The sequence below is a fragment of the Panthera pardus genome, unplaced genomic scaffold (assembly GCF_024362965.1).
Source record: "Panthera pardus isolate Hobbes unplaced genomic scaffold, ASM2436296v1 HiC_scaffold_26, whole genome shotgun sequence".
Taxonomy (NCBI): domain Eukaryota; kingdom Metazoa; phylum Chordata; class Mammalia; order Carnivora; family Felidae; genus Panthera; species Panthera pardus.
The window spans coordinates 20,707,094-20,723,149 of record NW_026526832.1 but is presented as its reverse complement, the minus strand read 5'-3'; the positions used below and the strand labels follow the sequence as shown (position 1 = coordinate 20,723,149).

The following is a 16,056-nucleotide window of genomic DNA, read 5'->3' as shown; positions in this document are numbered from 1 at the left end:
CATTCAACACTAACTAAAACTGCCTCAAACATGAGGCAGTGTGACCTTGCACATGCGTTTTGAGTCTGCAAATTCAGAGTTAAAAAATAAAATAAACTCCCTTCTGGAAGGAAGCACATTATTTGCTTCTGGTGGTAAATTTCCTTCCTAACTAAAATACAAAGCTCTGCAAGACACAGTTTAAATTTGGCAGGCCCATATAATCAGCTAGCATCAAAATGAATTGTGTAATAAGATACAAAGTCTGTATCTAACCCAGTTTAGAGGAAAAACAAAACCAAACAACAACAAAAATCCAAAGACCTGTTTTTTATATCCAATGGAAATTCAAAGGTAGCCTATATTCTTAGGAAGACATTTTATCATTAAAGGAGAAAATGGGTGAAGTTTGGTCTGAGTGTCTTGGCAATATCAGCTTTTTAAGATCACAGATTAGAAGCTTTCTAATATTATTAGGTTAGACATCTTGGAAGTCAGTCACTGATCTCATTCTAACATGCAAATCTCATTGATGTATTTTTTCGTAACTGCACAATGATTTTGTATAAATTTTCCCATTTACCCTGAAAGGATTTATATTGGTGATTTGGCAGTAACAGACTACGTACATAAATACAGCAATTTAAAAATAAATGATATGGTATCCAAACGTGGAAAAACAACACAAAAATACGGGAAAAAGAACTTCCACTGAAAAGATGCCCAAATCTGCCTACCAGGCCTGGCAGATACAGAGTCACTGGCTGCTTTGACAGTCTTCAGGGAGAGAGGCTGGTTGCAGGAGATGGACATGCTTGGCCTGCATTGCTGTTGCTGCTGCTTCTTCTGCTGTTGCTGTTTTAGAGCCTATAAAAAGAAAACTGGCTATGAGCAACAAAAACAAATCAGTTTTTAGTAATCGCAAAAAGTAAACGACTGCTTTTTAAGTGGTGAGGAGCATGCTGATCATTCAATTTCTTTGAAAGCTATCAAAGTAAACAAAACCTAAATTAAACCAGTTGAACACAAGGCCTGAATGATACTTTAAGAGTCTGAGTATTTTTTTGGCAGTATTACTCCTTTAGATAAATGTGAGAATTAGTCATGAACATTTTTAGAACCTAAAAATCACCAGTAAGCCATGGACTTTCCATATTTGCAGCAGCAAATTAGAGGTTTTCAATCATTTCTGGAAACAAATTCTAAACCCTCCACCAAAAAGATTCCCACTTGCATTAATTCTACGTACAAATGTAAATATTTAGCTTATGTATATTTCGGAGGTGATACATTTGGACAAAAGGTTGTAAATAACTACTTATTCTGATCGACTGTAAGAGCAGTAAGATTTGGCCCAATGACCAAATCCTCTGCAATTTACAGCAATGCAATATATAGAAGGGAATAAAGGTTAGAAAAGTTTTGTTTTTTTAATTTTTTTTAATGTTGGTTTATTTTTGAGAGAGAGAAAGACAGAGTGTGAGCAAAGTAGGGACAGAGAGACGGAGACACAGAATCCGAAGAAGGCTCCAGGCTCCGAGCTGTCAGCACAGAGCCGGACACGGGGCTTGAACCCACAAACTGTGAGATCACAACCTGAGGCGAAGTCAGAGGCTTAACCCACTGAGCCACCCAGGCGACCCTAGAAAATACTGGTTCTAAGCATAGTGTGGTTCCTCCTGGCTATTTCAGAATTATTTTTATTTCTATAACGTTTCTAGCTTGTTTCTAGAATACACTACACTCAACTAGTTAAATAATGAATAAAAAGACAGTTAACTTCTCAGATTTTAGTCATGAAAATATATGAAGGCAACTTTTTAACTCAAGGTTAAAAAAGAGAAACTAAGAAAGTAGAGATACATTTCAAGAAAAGGCTGGAAATCTATGACCTTACTAAACTGCCAGTTTAAGCTTCAACCTTCAGAGCATCATGCAGAAAAGTGTGGAATAACTGGCCAGTTGGTTCCCATTCCCTCCGCACAATATAGTTTTCTCCTTCCGGTTCCACATTTACACTCATCCCTGCTATACAACAACTGATCATGACTAAGCTGTCAAGGGAAAACAGTAACTGAGTGAGTCAGGTATCTGGCTCACATTCACCTACAACATTACAGCAGGCAAGCAGGCGCATAATGTATAAAAAACATTGGCTCAGTTCATGATCTCATGGTTTCGTGGGTTCAAGCCCCACATGAGCTCCATCCAGGCTGGCAGCCCAGAGCCTGCTTTGGATTCTCTGTGTCCCTCTCTCTCTCTGCCCCTCCCCCCACTCATGCTGTTTCTGTCTCTCTCAAAACAAATAAATAAACTTAAAAAAAAAAGTTGGCATTTTCTGATTAGCTTATCTCTCATTCTCTGCAATCAGAACAGAAAATGTTTATACACTTCCTGGGTGGCAGCCACTAGAGTCTGTTCTGGTCATTCACAATATCTAGATCATTCTAGGTTAGTGCAAAATTTAATAGAACCATTTGATCTCATCTATTCCTACTGTCATCATATAAATTCAGACACATGATGGAAACAGAGTAACTTATAGCCTCTCTATTTAGGAAGCTACTCAGTTCTTTTTCTCCCTCAGTAGTTTACAGTGTTCCTAATTCTATTTTAAAATTAAAAAACGGGGGGTGCCTGAGTGGCTCAGTCGGTTAACTGTCCGACTTTGGCTCAGGTCATGATCTCACGGTTTGAGCCCCGAGTCAGGCTGTGTGCCAACAGCTCACAGCCTGGAGCCTGCTTCAGATTTTATGTCTCCCTCTCTCTCTGCCTTTGTCCCCACTCGTGCTCTGTCTGTCTCTCTCTCTCTCTCTCAAAAATAAATAAACATAAAAAAAAATTAAAAACCAAACAGCAAAAACAACCCTTCATTGTCATAAAGGATAACTTATGTTGAACTAATTTTTTCCTCATCTAATACCATACCAAACATACACTGAAGGCAAGGCCTTACTTTACATCCCACCAACCTTATTTACATAATTTCCCATACTGGAATTCTTCCAATACATTTGACCCTTGGGATTACAGGAGTGTAATAATACAGGAGTAGTAAACATGTTGTGGATTATCTAACAAGGTTTAGGAAAATACTTGCCTTTTCCTGTGGAAAAAAGCATCTTATACTTCTTAAAATCCTCCAAAGTATTTATAAAACTACAAGTGCTATTTTGTATTTTTATACAAAATAAAATATTGTATTTATTATCCAGGCAGACAGCAATTAATGTTATTGAATTTCTGAAACTCTTAATAAAAAAGCACTTTTGTTTTAAATACTTTAAGATCTACATAATTTTTAAAATTTCAATTATATAGAATAATACATGATTACGATCTTTACCATTTATCACACATAAAGCTAAACTCCCTTGACCATCACTCAGTCTTGTCCCTAATCTTCAGAGATAACTACAAACATCAATTTATTTTTCCATATTGAGCTTTTTTTTACATTGACATTATGAGTGTATTTCTACTAAAAATATAATATTGTTTTGCAGATATGTATTTATTTTTTATCAATGGCATCATGCTCTACATGTTGTAATATAACTTCAGTGATTCAACATTATAGTGTGGTGATGCTTCCATGTCTATATATATAAAACAACCATATTACCAACATTTAATCTTGCATAATTGTCCAGCATATAGATATGCCATCATTTACATAAGGGATTCCCTAACTGATATATATTAGGCTACTTGCAAGTGTTTGCTATTACAAACTTTAACACAAATATTTGTGTGTGTGCGTGTGTGTGTGTGTGTGTGTACAAACTTTAACACAAATATTTGTGTGTGTGTGTGTGTGTGTGTGTACAAACTTTAACACAAATATTTGTGTGTGTGTGTGTGTGTGTGTGTGTGTAATTGATATGTGTATTTATTTGTATTTTTCTAACCTAAGTTCCAAAACGTTCAAATGCTTAGTCATGGGATATGTGCTCTTAAAATTTTAATAGACAGGGGCGCCTGGATGGCTCAGTCAGTTAAGCATCCAACTCTACTGTGGCTCAGGTCATGATCTCATGGCTGCACTGTCAGTGAGGAGCCTGCTTGGGATTCTCTCTCTCCTTCTCTCTCTGCCACTCCCCTGCTCATGCTCTATGTTTCTCTTTCTCAAAATAAAGAAATAAACTTTAAAAATAAAATAAAATTTTAACAGACATCACAAAATTTCTTTCTACAGTAATTTATATTCCGTCAAACTGCCATTAGACATTTTTCTACATACCTGCCAACGCCTGATATTACAAATTAAGTTCTTGTGTATACCAACTGAGGATAAAAGTAGTCTGTTAAGGTTCCATTAATTACTAGTGAGTTTGTATTTATAGATCATTTTGCATTTAAAAAATTGAAAGCTAGGTCTTTGAACAGCCCAACAAAATAGATGGATGGCTAAGTAGCACTGGGAAAAAAGATACATGATAAACGAACAACACTGAGGAACAAAAAGGACACATAAAAGAACGCTACACACAACTTTAAACAATTTTCTTTAAAGATTTTATCTATACCCAACATGGGGCTCAAATTTACAATCCCAAGATCAAGAGTCGCATGCTCTACTGACTGAGCCAGCCAACTGCCCCACAGATAAATACGTATTTTTAAAAATCAAGTGAGGGGACCCTGGCTAGCTCAGTGGACTGCTTGAGCCTCTGACTTTCGATTTTGGCTCAGGTCATGATCTCACAGGGATTCTCTCTCTCCGCCCCTTCCCCTGCTCAAACGCAGGCACCCACATGCTCTTTCTTGCTCTCAAATTAAGCAAACTTAAAAAATAATGAAAAATAAAAATAATATCAAAAATATCAATAATATCAAATGGACCATGTTTTAAGAGAAATTTCCAAAAAAACCCTTTTTCTAAAATTAGTTCAAAAAGCAGGAATCAAATGAGACCACTAAAAATAGATGAAACTGAAATGCTAGCACAATTTTAAAAAGTGAGATTTAAAAAATTTTCAAGAAAAAGATAATTTCTACAACTGTTTTCCAAAAATCTAGAAAAATATAGAGAGCTACCCAACTTATTTTATTATATTAGAACCATCCTGAGTCCAAAACTGTACAAGAAAACAACAAAAATCTTAAAAAAGAAAATTCTATAACGTATTCAAAAATAGGTAACAACATGTAGAGTTTACTCCAGAAAGCTAAGTATATGTTAACATTAGAAAATCTAGCCATGGAATTCTGTGTTTTAATAGATTTAAAGAGAAAAGCTACCTGATCATCTTAATAAATGATGAAGAAAACGAACCTAAAAAGTTCAACACCTATTCATAATTTAAAACAAACAGGGGCTCCTGGGTGACTCAATCAGTTGAGTGTCTCAGGTCATGATCTCACCTTCGTTGGGCTCTGTGCTGACAGCTCAGAGCCTAGAGCCTGCTTCGGATTCTGTGTCTCCTTCTCTCTCTGTCTCTTCCCCACTCACACTGTCTCTCTCAAAAATTAACATTAAAACAAACAAACATGCACACAAACAAAAGCTTCTCAGGAAATTAGGAACATATGAAGAGCTTTTTTTTTTTAATTTAAATGTTTATTTATTTATTTGAGAGAGATCCAGGGAGGGGCAGGAAGAGAGAAGGAGAGGGAGAGAATCCCAAGTAGGCTCTGCACCGTCAGCACAGAGCCCAATGAGGGAGTCAATCTCACAAACTGTGAGATTATGACCTGAGCCAAAATCAAGAGTCAGACACTCAACCACTGAGCCTGCCAGTGCCCCACAAATGAAGAGCTTTTTAAACGTGATAAAAAGACTATCTACCATAAACCTACAACACAGAGGTACATATATTACTAAATCCAGATTGGGAAACTACATGAAATTTTTCCTTAAAAGGACCTAATGTCCTTTCAAGAAATTGTCAATGACTTCCAGAATCATGCATTTTTAATCAAGAACATAATACTTCTGTTAAACACAGACTAGCATGATTACCTGTTTTAGTGCCTTCTTGCTGTGCTTCTGTGATGGAGAAATGACTTTACCTGCTGGAATGGTAGGTGATGGGCAGCCTGACTGGGGAGAGGATGGTTGTGACAGTCTAGACGATACTAGTTGGGGGGAAATGACAATAAAAAAGGTGGTTATCAGAGTTGGTATCAAGCACCATTCCTTCCCCAATCATATGCTGCTACCTGTATTAAGAACTGTGACCAAACACTTTTGGGAAGGATCTTCTTTTTGGAGTTCTACTGCAACAGCCTCCCTTTTCAGTTTATTTCCTCAGAAAGCTCTAGTGAAGGATGATAGGACGGGGAAGGGATGGGTGTTAATATTCACTACTTTTCATTTTTTTTATTTTTCAATAGATTGATTGAAGCAGGAAGAATATAAACCATGAGTCATCAAATTAGATAAAACTGAGAAAAGATTCTAGAGCCTGTTGTACAGTATGTGTGTCTTAAGGTAAATCTGATGACAACATGATACAGTGCAAGGGCCCTGGGCTGACAGAAAGGGTCCAGTTTTCCCTATTTTAAAATGAAGGCGATAAGGCCATTCTACCTCAAAAACTCTAGAACAGCTTTAATTCTTATATTCCTTCATCTCTTAAATCAATAGTTTCAGGCCCACCAGTCAGTGTGAGAGGGTTGTAGGATACCTCTAATGGTAGCAATGGACGTTTGCACAGGGTATAACCCCTCTCTACTCATCACTACTTGTTTTATACCCCATCAGAGCTGAGCCAAACATCAGTCTTATGTGAATGAGGGTTTCCCCTTCAAGAGCCTGTCCTCTTCTAATAAATAGCAATTACAGTTTTAGGTTCCGTAAAGTTCAGCAGTGCATGCAGCTCACGGCGAGAGATAACGAAACTGCTGATTCAGACCCTTTAATAATAAAAGAATAATTGCTGCCGCTGGTGATGACTCTGGAATAGTGTTGACAGAGTGCGTGCTTACTGACACCTTCTCCTTTCCATGGCAGCTGGACTATAAAGGCCTGGATAGCAAAATGGCATCCCATTTAGCTATGGCTAAAGAGCTTTAAGATACCATATAAAGTATGTTGGTAGGTAGCTACCTGATATAAAAGTGCAGAAGCATGCATGACTCATTGGAATACACAGGTTTGGAAAATAGCATTTCCATGGGTTCTCAGATGTCCTAACAAAGGAATACACAATAGATAACATTTCAAGAGGACAAGAGCAGATAATACTAAGAAGGTTGACTTGTCAGACTTGGTATTGGCTTTGCATTCCACCCTTATGACAGGGTTTATATATGGGAAAGAACTGACATACAGTAAGTGTGATGCTTAAAAAAGCTCACTGTAATCTATGATACAAGAATAAAATTGGGTAGTTCTTGAGATAACTGAGCAGCAAAAAGAAACCACATCCTCAGTCTACTTATGTGGACCAATTTTAAAAAATAACAGCTTTACTGAGATAAAGCCCCATACTGGTTAGCTGTCACCCCTGTTTCCCCTAACTATGCCTCTAATCCCAGGAGGTCAGTAATCTACTTTCTGTCCCTATGTACTTGCCTATTCTAGACATTCCATACAAATGGAATCAAACAATATGTGCTCTTTCATGACTGTTTTTTCCACTTAGCACGTTTTCAAGTTTCATCCATGTCAGAGCATGGATCAATACTTCCCTTTTATCACCAAATAATATGCCATTGTATGCACACACTGCATTTTGTTTATTCATTAGCTGATGATCACTTGGGTCATTTACGTCTTTGGCCATTCTGAACGATGATGTGAAGAACACTCATCAGCACAATTTCATGTTGGACAGATGTTTTCAATTCTCCTGGGTTCATATATTAAAGTGGAGTTGCTGGGTCTTACAGCAAGTCTATGGTTAACTTTTGAGGAACTGTCAAAATGTTTTCCAAAACAGCTATACCATTTTTATAATTCCACAGCAATGTACGAGGGTTCTAATGCTTGTCAACACTTGTTATTGCCTATCTTTTTCATTTGAACCGATGTTTTTAAAGGGACATAATGAAAATAAAGTTAAACACTATTAATATTTGACTATGCTCACTTTCTCGTCAATGGTTTGCAGAAATCTGAAAATATGCATTTCCTTACCTACCTCAAATACTGCCTAAAAATAAACAGAAAACAAAATAATTCCCTTAGAGAATATAAGAATTCCATTTTGCAGCCTGAAAAAGGAACAATAAAAGCTATCCGTATTACCACGGCAAACTGTTTGTGGACTGTTCCCCCATAAGGCAAAAGCCCTTTCTAACAAATGAAACCATTAACACGTCTCAAAGCCAGCCAAACTCAAAGCCAGCCAAAATAAATCACGAAAACTTCAGGACCCACCAAGTAAGGAGTATCTCCCAGATTTGACTTATGCCAAGTACTGGTCTCATAACGTATATGAAACTTTGTCCTAACTTTCATATGTTTAAGGCTCAGAACTACAAACAACAAACAAGATTTAAACACATGGTGAGAAACTTCCCTCTCAGATTGCGTTTTAGTGGCTACCTGTCTTCACACACAAGTTTATTAATAAGAACCAAAAGTAAGTATCTTGTGTGTATCTAATAGTGTGCTAGGTTCATGTGAACAGGATTTCACTGAACTACCCTTTAAGGTGGGTCCAAGTCTGCTTTCTATTCCCACCCAAACTCCTTCAATTCTCCCCTCAGAGATAACTAAGTAGTGTATTTGGGTTGGCATCCTTGCTGACCTTTTTCTACAAAAAGAAAAAATATGAAAAGATTTTTAAGGACATATATTTATGCAAAAATTTAAATATACACATTCTTCTGTATATTGTGAGATTATCTAAATTTTACATATCAGGAAATGTAATGAGTTTGCCAAAGGACTCAGACAGTAAGGGGCATAGCTAAGATCCAAACTGAGTATAGTTTCATTTTTTTATTTTTATTTTTATTTTGAGAGAGAGAAGAAAGTGTGTGTGTGCACAAGCCAGGGAGGGGCAGAAAGAGAGAATCCCAGTGTGTCAGCACAGAGTCCAGTGTGGGGCTCGAACCCACAAACTGTGAGACCATTACATGAGCTGAAACCAAGGGACGCTTCACAGACTGAGCCACCTAGGCGCCCTGCAAACTAGTATTGTTTTCAGAATGAGTGGGTATTTGTTGTGAGCTGAATGGTGGCCACAAAAAGCTATGTCCTAATCCCCAGAATCTGTGAATGTCACATTATTTGGAAAAAGAGTCTTGGCAGATGGAATTAAGTTAAGGATCTTGAGATGAGATCATCCTGGATTATCTCAGTGTCCTAAATCCAATGACACAGAGGACAGACAGAAAAGAAGGCGATGTGAAGACAGGCAGAGATTGGAGTGATGTGGCCACAAGGCAAGTAAGTCAGCAACCAGTAGAAGCTAAAAAAAATACAAAAAACAGAGTTCTCCCCTAGAGCCTCTATAGGGAGTGTGGCCCTGCTGATACCTGATTTCAGACTTCCGTTCTCCAGAACTGTGAGAAAATAAGTTTGTTTCAAGGCACCTAGTTTGTGCTAATTTGTTATAGCAATCTCAGAAAAGTAACAGTATGTAAATTGATTTTAAAGTGTCATTGTCAATCCATAGATGTTTATATATTTGAGATGTTTAAATCAAAAACAATCATTGCAAATTTGGCACTCAGATTGTCCCCTTTTGAGTTAGTGTGAGAGCCTGTAAGTTGTAAACCATCTTTAGGACATGGCCTCAGCAGTAACCAACTGCTTCTCCTTTCTATCTAACAAGAAAGAGTCCGAGGCAACCTTGCATCTTTTTCTCCCCCAACTTGGATCAGCCACTTTTCCAAGGACCACTGGTATCTTTCAAATAGGAAATGGTATTAAAAGACCATGTGCTGCACCGAAGGGGGTAATCACTTGCTACAGGGTTACCACTGGTTCTAGGACTTTAATGGTTAGAACAAGAAAGGTCTTTTTTTTTTTAATTTTTATTTATTTTTAATTTTTTAATGGTTGTTTATTTTTGAGAGAGAGAGAGACAGAGTATAAGTGGGGGAGGGGCAGAGAGAGAGGGAGACAGAATCTGAAGCAGGCTCCAGGCTCTGAGCTGGCAGCACAAAGCCCACAGGGCTTAAACTCAGGAGCCATGAGATCATGACCTGAGCCGAAGTTGGGCACTTAACCAACTGAGCCACCCAAACGCCCCGAAAGTCTTTTTTTTAGAAGGAGAAAAATTCATGCACAGATAACAAATTTTAATTTTATGTTACAGGACTGTCACTTAACTTTTCTGATTTTATACTTCTATCACTTCCCTTCTTCCCTGATAACCCTGGTTCCTAATAACATTACTGTAATTATTAATGTTTTCCTAATATACATCTAGTTGCAAAGAAACTGCACCAATATAATTACTGAAAACAAGACTACTCAAATATAGTTTAAGATGTCTTTGTGTCTCTGGACTCCTACACCTAAGATAGATCCCAAACAACTTATGTATGTCATTATGCCAAAAATTTGACATATACTTCAGTTTGCTTTGTTTCATATTTCTAGAAAGTACACTTTAAAAACTTGGTTTAATTATGTAAAGCAATAAAACAAGTTACTTCCATATAAGCCTAGCTCCCTCCCCTATCTACACTACTTTATTACTTCTCTTCCCTTTTAGGAAATTGTATTAACTATCCTTCCATTTTTGTTTGCTTGTATTTTTGTTTTGGCGAAAACATAGTGTATATATTTTAATACTTTTACTTTTTTTTTAAGCAAAAAAAAATCTGCACTGTAAGCTGTTCAAAATCTTGATTTTTTTTTTAACTTAACTAATATATCCTGTGGAACATTCTAGAAGAGAATACAGAGATCTTCCACATTCCTTTTTTAATAGCTACACCGAATTCCACTGTACAGATGTACCATAATTTCTTCAACCAGACTTTGGTGAGTATGTCCATTCTTTCTTGTCTTTTGCTCTTATTACTACAATGTCTTAATCAGTGGTTCTTTAAGGTATTGTACCAAGAAAAACACCATCAGTACCAAAAAATCTGTTGGGAATGCAAATTACTAGATCCCAGTCTAGATCTACTGAATCAGAAACTTGGAAGGTGGGGCCCAGGAATCTGTGTCATAATAAAATCTATGTGATTGAGAAGCATTAGTCTTAAGCTATGCTATTTTGTATTGTCGACAGTGTCTGAGGATTGATTCTTAGAGGTGGGTTTGCTAAGTCAACAGATAAAAATATATGCTTCCAGAAACAACACTTTAAAAAGTTTTATTATTCTCAGGTTTTAAAAGGAGCTCACCCATGTTTTCTCCTTTTAGTACTCAGTTTCATGTTTTACATTGTATCTCTCGTTTGTTTGAAATTTATCATGGAGTATGGTGTGAAAAATGAATCCATTTTCGTCGTTTTGGAAAATACAGCTCTAAATTCCCTTCTCTATCAGACTTTATCTCCACGGATTCTTTTGTCAGATTCATAATTGCATGTGTCATCTACACACAGAAGCAGCTTTCCCCTTTTTTTGTTGCTCACTGTTCCAACGGCTTTCTCTTGCTTAGTTGTGCTGGAATATAAGAACTGAGACACTGGGCACCTTGTTCTTGACTTGTTCTAACCTAAGGGCAAGCCACTGGTGTTTCCCCATTAAGATGCTGGTTTTTTTTTGACTAAGTTATTATGTTAAAATAGTATCCACCAATTCTCAATTTTATTGAGTACTGAATTTACACAAAGGCCTTTTCAGCAAGTACAGAGATAAGATTTTCCATATTAGTTGTATTAATATGATAAAGTATAATGGATTTCCCAGTAATGAATCATACTTACAACCTAAAACCCCATTTTTTAAGGATATATAATTTTTTTTAAGTTTACTTATTTACTTTGAGAGAGACAGCATGCGCACACAGCCAGCGTGTGTGTGCAGGATTTGAACCCACAGATCATGAGACCACAACCCGAGCCAAAACCAAGAGTCAACGCTTAACTGACTGAGCCACGCTGGCGCCCCAGGATATATAATTTTTTTAACATATGGCTGGATTCTGTATGTTAACCTTTAAGATCTTCCCTCAATGTTCACAAGACAGCTTTGTACTTTGTGGAAAGTTTTAAAATTTTACTTCGAAAAAGAATCTGGATGACCTTTTTTCCTGCACTGGAATAGTTTTAAAAACATTGGGATTGTTTGATCTTTAAATATAGTCTGTGAACAATGAATTTCTGTTTAAGTATGTGTTCTTTTGAAGGGGAGCTCTTCTATATCCCTTTTTGCATGAAACTTTATTGTTTAGATTTTCTATCTCTACTGGGTTCAATTTTCATGCATCCTGTTTTCCTACAAAATCATCTCACTTCATCTGAGTTCTTAAAGCTTGTGAAAAAGTCTTGTGGTTTAAAACTTTTGTTTTGGTATTTACTTCAATCTGAATTTGTATATGTATATCTTTTCTCTTTTTAAAGGTCAGTGAAGCTGGTCTCTTTTATTCATTCATTTTGAAACTGTTTCTATCATTGTCCCCCTCTCAAATTCAGTAATTTCCATTTTAATTCTTTTGCTCAGCTTTTTATTGCTTTACTTTGTTCTTCTTTTTTCTAGCTTTCTTGGTTGTATGTATATTATTTTTATTTATTGATAAGAGGTATTCAATGCCCTGATTTGTTTCCTGGTAACTACTTTGGCTGTAACTCACCCAGATGGCCCTACATTAACTGATTTCTGAATGTTAAACCAGCCTTGTACACTTAGAATAAATCCTATCTGGTGGTGATGTATAATTCCTTTTATAAATCACTGGATTCAATTTGCTAAATATTCTGTTGACGATTTTTGCATCCATGTTCATTAGAGACATTGGTCTGTAGTTTTCTTCTCATGTCTAGTTTTGGTATTAGTGTAATGCTGGACTCACAGAATGAGTTAGGAAGTATTCCCCCTGCCTCTATCCTCTGCAAGAGATCATACAGAATTGGTATAATTTCTTCCTTAAATGTTTGGTAGAATTCATTAGGGAATCAAAGTGAGCCTGGTTTTTTTTGTTCTGGAAGGTAACTAATTACTGACTCAATTTCTTTAACAGGCACAGGCCTGTTCAGACAGTCTATTTCTTCTTGTGGGAGTTTTGACAGATTGTGTCTTTCAAGGAACTGATCGATCTCATCTAGGTTATTAAATCTGTGGGCACAAAACTGTTCAGAGTAAAAACAAGAAAAACTGTTCATAGTATCCCTTTATTATCCTTTTAAGTCCATGGGATCTTTAATGATGGCCTCTCATGTCTGATATTCATAATTAGCTTTCTTAGCTTCATTGATCTTTTCAAAGAATCAGCTCTTGGTTTCATTGATTCTTTTCTACTAATATTCTGCTTTCAATTTCATTGATTTCTGCTCTAATTCTTAGTATTTCTTTTCTTCTGCTTAGATTTAATTTAGATTTTATTTCCTCTTCTTTTTCTGAACTCTTAAAGTAGAGGCACAGATTACTAATTTGAGATCTTTCTTCTTTTCTAAACTAAATTTCCCTCTAACCCCTGCTTTCTTCACTGCATACCATGACTTTTGATACATTGTGTTTTCATTCTCATTCAGTTCAAAATATTAAAAAATTTCTTTTCTTCTTTGACCCATGTGTTATTCAAAAGTGTGTTGTTTCTTTTTCTTTTTTCTTAAAAGTTTTTGTATTTATTTAAGTAATCTCTATATCCCACTGGGGCTCAAACTCATAACCCTGAGAATCAAGAGTTGCATGCTCCTCCAACTGGGCCAGCCAGGTGTCCCTCTATTACTGACTCTTAGTTTAATTTCACTGCGGTCTGAGAGCAGACATTATATCATTCCCATTCCTTTACATCTGTTAAGACGTGTTTTATGGACCAGAAAAAACTATTTTCGTGTCAGTGGGAGAGTCAATCTTCTTAGGGATGTACTGGATGATATTAAAATTAAGAAACTGTATTCAGCAAAATAAAGTTTTCAGAAAATAAAAAAGGCCACAAAGGAGAAGTTACTTACAAGATATACCTTTAATTAGGTAATATATGAAGAACTAAGGAAAAGATGACCCATGAAAAATTGAAAACACTGGAAAAGGCATTGCACAAAGGAGGCCATCCAAATGATTACTAATGAAAAGGAGTCCAATTCTGTTGGCCATGATGAAAATACAATTTAAAACCATAAGGGACACTATTACACAGTAACCAAAGTCTAAAATGTAAAAGACTGACTGTTGGTGAGCATGTGAAATATTAGTTGAACTCTCATACATTACTGGTATGGCTATAAATTGGTACAAGCACTTTGGAAAACTGTCTGGTAATACACACTACACTTAATTCTGCTCCCAAGTATATACCAAAAGAAATGGGGGGGGGGGGGGGGGGAGACATACACAAAAGCATTCACAATAAAGTTAATAAAATAGGCAAAAACTAGAAATAACCTGATGTTCATCAATGGTAGAATCGATAAATAAATTGAGGTACTGGGAAATATTTATAAAATAGAATACTCTTCAGTTTTAAGAATCTGATGAATAGGGGCACCTGGGTGGCTAAGTCGGTTAAGCGTCTGACTCGATATCGGCTCAGGTCATGATCTCACAGTTCATGAGATCGAGCTCCATGTTGGGCTCTGTGCTGACAGCAAGGAGCCTGCTTGGGATTCTCTCTCTCCCTCTCTCTCTCTGTCCCTGCTCTCCCCCAAAATAAATAAACATGAAAGAGAAAAAAATTTTAATGAAAATATTTAAAAATAAAAAAAATTTTTTAAAGGAGTATGAATAAGATACACAAGAATTTGGATGAAATCTTACATGAGCACAGAGAGGGCCACTGGGGTGCTGACGCTATTTTGTTCTTTGATCTGAATACTGGTTCATGGTGCTGTCCCATTTGTGAAAATTCAACAAGCTGTATACTTACGATATCTGCACTTTTTTAGATATATATAATCAAAAATTTTAAAACAGGTAAAACTAATCTATACTGACACAAGGGGCAGAAGTTTTTGCGCAGTGGCTAGAGATGTCATAATGCCTCTGCAGTGGTAGTGAAGGATCATTATAGTTAATTATTTACTTATGGAGGTGCAGTTATTTTCCACTCTCATTTCAAAACAAGGGCTTGTTAAAGAAATACAGCATCCCCAACAGTTTCTAAGGTTGACAAATCATTTAAACCACTGCTGTTTAAATGTGGTCCAGCTAAACCATTGCTGTTCAAATACAGGTCTGCTACAAGAGAAATAACAACAGTGAGAATACGCATTTAGACACTTTCATAGAAATCTGACACTGCTGGGCCATTTTTTATATACTTTACGTAAGTATCAGTGCACAAAGGATAGAGGAGGGGGGAGAGAATGGTCGTTTGTGATGAAAAGTTTGAGAATAAACCAGCTAGCTGAGGAGGGGAGGATGCAGGGTAGGGGGTGTACAGGAAGGGCTTGGGAATAGTGGCCACAGTCACAAAATAAGGAACCAAGATTTCCTAGGGCTATATCCTACAAGATGAACATATTAAGAATAAGACACTGTTTGAAAAATAAACATTAAGGCTGCGTTTTAACTTCATCAAGCCCCTGCTTATAATCTTTTTAAAAAAATGAATTACATTTATTTCTTGGTAGATAGTATGTGTGCTTGCACATACGATTTTTCAGTGCACAAATTCATGTGAAAGACACATATTTCTTGAGTTCTGAAACCAACACCAAGCAGTGGGAAAGCAAACCTCTGTTATGTTTTTTGCCTTCTCTCCATTCCAGCGTTTTCCGGGTTTCATAGATCCGTACTGATTAGTGCTGGGACACCAGCGTGTTGGCCCAAAGGTCCCACAAGGCCTGAGACATGTTTATAATCCTAATCTTACAAAGTGGCATTTAGAGAAAAATAATCCCTCACACTTCTGTACTACCAGTTATACTTTTAACTTCAAATAAAACCAACTAATGTCACCAATTAATCTCATCCTGAATTAAGGAAATCTACTCAAAACAAATGATTTTCAACAGTAAAATGGAAATAAATTCTTTTAACCTATATACCAGTGAACAGAAATGAATTGAACTAACGTAAATGTAAAGGCCGCTTTTAGGAAACGGACTTGAGCAA

General features: G+C 36.5%; 1 protein-coding gene across 4 annotated transcripts in view; it reads right to left on the bottom strand.

Annotated features, from left to right (window-relative positions):
- The window catches only part of ASXL2 (ASXL transcriptional regulator 2), a 133,267-nt gene that overhangs the window by 30,990 nt on the left and 86,221 nt on the right, over window positions 1-16,056 (bottom strand). For 3 of the 4 annotated variants that reach the window (XM_053891078.1, XM_053891080.1, XM_053891079.1), the window contains 2 exons: window positions 5,945-6,060; window positions 717-846 (listed from right to left, as the gene is read on the bottom strand). In XM_053891078.1, coding sequence (XP_053747053.1) covers window positions 717-846; window positions 5,945-6,060 — 246 coding nt within the window. Of the gene's footprint in view, window positions 1-716; window positions 847-5,944; window positions 6,061-6,144; window positions 8,196-16,056 lie in introns of those variants that run through there. The other variant, XM_053891081.1, reaches the window with a different exon arrangement.